This window comes from Diplotaxodon limnothrissa, linkage group LG2, assembly GCF_057381915.1.
Source record: "Diplotaxodon limnothrissa isolate DT_005_m linkage group LG2, D_limnothrissa_male_GT1.1, whole genome shotgun sequence".
NCBI classification, from domain to species: Eukaryota; Metazoa; Chordata; class Actinopteri; order Cichliformes; family Cichlidae; genus Diplotaxodon; species Diplotaxodon limnothrissa.
This window is the reverse complement of record NC_140597.1, coordinates 13,254,171-13,257,684: the sequence shown is the minus strand read 5'-3', so window position 1 is coordinate 13,257,684 and position 3,514 is coordinate 13,254,171. Positions and strand designations below refer to the sequence as shown.

At 49.7% G+C, this 3,514-nt stretch overlaps 1 protein-coding gene across 1 annotated transcript; it reads left to right on the top strand.

The window, feature by feature from the left end:
• Nucleotides 1-1,790: 1,790 nt before the first annotated feature.
• On the top strand, nucleotides 1,791-3,032 carry LOC146638274 (uncharacterized protein F54H12.2-like). Its single transcript, XM_085363661.1, has one exon. The coding sequence runs from the start codon at nucleotides 1,791-1,793 to the stop codon at nucleotides 3,030-3,032; it is 1,242 nt and encodes a 413-aa protein (XP_085219787.1).
• Nucleotides 3,033-3,514: the final 482 nt, after the last annotated feature.

Below are 3,514 nucleotides of genomic sequence, written 5' to 3'. Positions count from 1 at the left end.
ACAATACCAGACGCTATCTGGAGGTGTTGCCCGACCTGTTAGAAGGATATAACCGCAGTTATCACAGCAGCATTAAAATGGCACCTGCCGAGGTGCGCCCCGAGAACGCGGATCAGGTGTTTCGCAACTTGTATGGAAAGACACCCGCCCGTCCTAAAATAAAGTTGAAATTTAAGAGGGCGGATCTGGTGAGAATATCCAAATTGAGAGGAGTATTTGATAAAAAATACGAACAGAGTTTCACGGACGAAATCTTTACTGTGATCCGGGTCCTTCACCGATCGCCACCCGTGTATAAGCTAGAAGATTATGACGGCGAGCCTATCGAAGGGTCGTTTTATGAGCCCGAGCTGCAGAAAGTGAAACTGACCGAGGACAAAGCGTTTCATGTGGAGAAGATTTTAAAGCGGCGCACAGTCAGAGGGGAAAAACAGGTTTTTGTCAAGTGGAAAAACTGGCCGGATAAATTCAACAGCTGGGTGAAAGCCTCGGAAGTGGTAGGCGTATAAAAAAAGAGACCCCTTGCATCATTCGGCTCATTTTTTAAAATTCATGATGGAGTCCGAAGGGTTTTACGTGACCCTGCCTTCCAACGCCAGCAAGGGCTTATTTAAAGATAACACCAGCGGCTGCTACACGGTGGATCTGGCCAAACCCCTCGAGCTGACCGGAGAATGGAGCGTGGGCTTATGCGAATTCATTTATCCGCGCACATGGTACAATCTACCGCCGGACGCCTCCTACTTGGAGCTGATGCGGACGACGGAGGAAGATCAGCCCCTGGTGATTTTAAAATTCGGCAGGGGAGATCTATTGGATCACCTGGTGCCGGCGATCCAAAAGTACGACCCGTCCTTCGAGGCTTCATTCAACAACATCACCAAACGTCTGGATGTCAAAGGAGTCGGGAGCCATAAAATAAAGGTCTTCCCTCCTCTGTCTTACATGCTGGGATTGAAAACGAACGAGTGGTGGACTCTGTCGAAGCGCTCTACTCCGTATCCGTGCGATATGAACGCGGGCGTATATAACCTGTTTCTCTACACCGACATCGTTCAGTACCAGCCGGTCGGTGACAGTTACTCACCGTTGCTCAGCGTCCTTAACGTGAAAGGCGATTACGGAGACGTGATCAGCATCAGACATAATACGGTCCATTACTTGCGCGTATCTAAAAAATACATTAAAACCATACGCGTAGAAATTAAAACGGACCGCGACAGATTCGTGGATTTTGTTTACGGGAAAACGATAGTCAAGCTGCACTTTAAACCGGCTTGAGAATGGCGGCGCGTCTCCCGCAGGACCCCCACCGTTTTGTGAGGTATTATGAGGGGCAGGTGGGAGGTTCCCTTCCGGGTTTTTACGGAGCGCCCGTGATGTACGGCAGAGGGATAGGATCCATCTTCTCCAGACTGTTTCGTTTCGTGTCTCCTCTCTTCAAATCCGGGTTCGCCGTAGCTAAACCTCACCTGAAAACGGCCGCAACCAATATCGCTACAGACGCTGTGAAAAGAGTGATGGGTAAGCTGACAGAGCCTCGCCAGGAGGGGGCGGGGGGTATGATGGTCCTCTCCCGCAGGAAGAGGAAACGCCCTCCGGGCGAGCGGATTAAAAATAAAAGCGTCGGAGTAAAAAGTAAATCAGTCAAGGCTGGCAGTGGGAAGAGAAGGAAGCCCCAGAGGAGCTCGGACATATTTTAGAAGAAAATAAATAAATAAAAAATGTCTCTCTTACACAAGAAATCTGCCGAATGCACCCTTGCCGAACTGGATCTATTTTCGGCTCCCATGACCCAGCTATCCATAGAGGATAAAAAATATCAAGAATGTCAGCCCCTCTCTGCTTTGAACGACAACTCACCCATTGAATTTTTCATCCCCGGAGACGGGGAAAAGTATCTCGATCTGAACGACACCATGCTCCATCTGAGAGTGAAAATTACGGAAAAGGATGGGAGCAACATCCCACCCGATGCAGGGGTAGCCCTCATCAATTATCCTCTCAACACAATTTTCAGTCAGTGCGACGTTATTCTGGGGGATCGATTGATTTCGCAGTCCAGCGCCACCCATCCTTACAGGGCCATGATCGAGACGCTGCTCAACTTTTCAGAAGACACTCTAAAGAGTCAATTCAGCGCCGGTCTGTTTTACAAAGACACGGCCGGAGACATGGATTCTATAGTTATAAGCAACGGGCCGAACAAAGGGATAAAACAGAGAGCCGTTTTCACGGCCGAGTCGCGAGAAGTGGACCTGCTGGGTCCCCTCCACGCTGATATTTTCTTCTGCGAGAGGCTCCTGCTGAACTCTGTGGATTTGAGAATTAAATTGATACGCAACAGCGATGCCTTCAGTCTGATGGGAACTCGGGATTCGCAGTTTGCCCTGAAAATAACTTCGGCCTCTCTGTTTGTTAAAAAGGTCACGGTCTCGCCGGCCGTCAGGCTGGGGCACGCCGCGGCCCTGATGAAAGGAAACGCCCTCTATCCTCTTTCGCGCGTTTCTGTGAAAACCTACTCCATCCCTGAAAATTCCAGGATCTGCAACCAAGAGAATCTCTTTCTGGGAGCCATGCCAAAATACGTGGTCCTGGGCATGGTTCATCACGACGCCTTCACCGGGAGGAGGGATCTGTCGCCTTTCAACTTTAGACACAACGATGTGGAGTATCTGGCGTTGTGTCAGGACGGCAGGCAGGTGCCCGCCAAAGCTTTCCAGCCACAGTTTGACCGCGGAAATTCGGTCAGGGAGTTTTATCACATGTTTTCCGCCACGGGGAGACACCTCAAAGATTTACCTCTGAGCATCGACCGCCGGGAATTTAATGAAGGTTACGCCCTGTTTGCCTTTAATCTGGAACCCAGCGAGGATGCTGACGCCCTGTCTCCCGTCTCCAACGGGAATTTGAGGCTGGAGATGAGATTCAGAGTTCCTCTGCCTCAGACCACCACTCTCATAGTGTACGCCTGCTACGACTCCATTTTGGAGATTGACTCTAAAAGACAGGTGCTGGTGGATTATTACTAAAAAAAATAAAAAAATATACATGGATAACCTTCAGCTGGACCACATTCTACATCGCGCCTTGGGAGACGTTTTCTGCGGGGTTTGGGCCTCGGACCAGCTGGCCTTTTTGAGGCGCGACTTTAAACCCCCCGCCTACTTTATAGTAAACACTCACCCCTCGCACTTGAGGGGAGAACACTGGCTGGCTCTGACTCTGGAAAGGGACGGTTCCTCCACTTTTTTTGACTCTTACGGATTCCCTCCCGACTTTGCTCACTATCCCTCGGTCATCTCAGAGTTTCTGGAAGGCCGCTCTGACAAAATACTCTATCACGATCGTCAACTTCAGCACCCTATGTCTGTCGTTTGCGGGCAACATTGCATTTTTTATCTATGTCACAAGGCTCAGGGGTTATCCGTCGGTAAAATACTTTCTCTGTACTATAACGATGTGTTTAAAAATGATGACATGGTGTCTGACTTTCTGAAAGGACGCTGCCCCG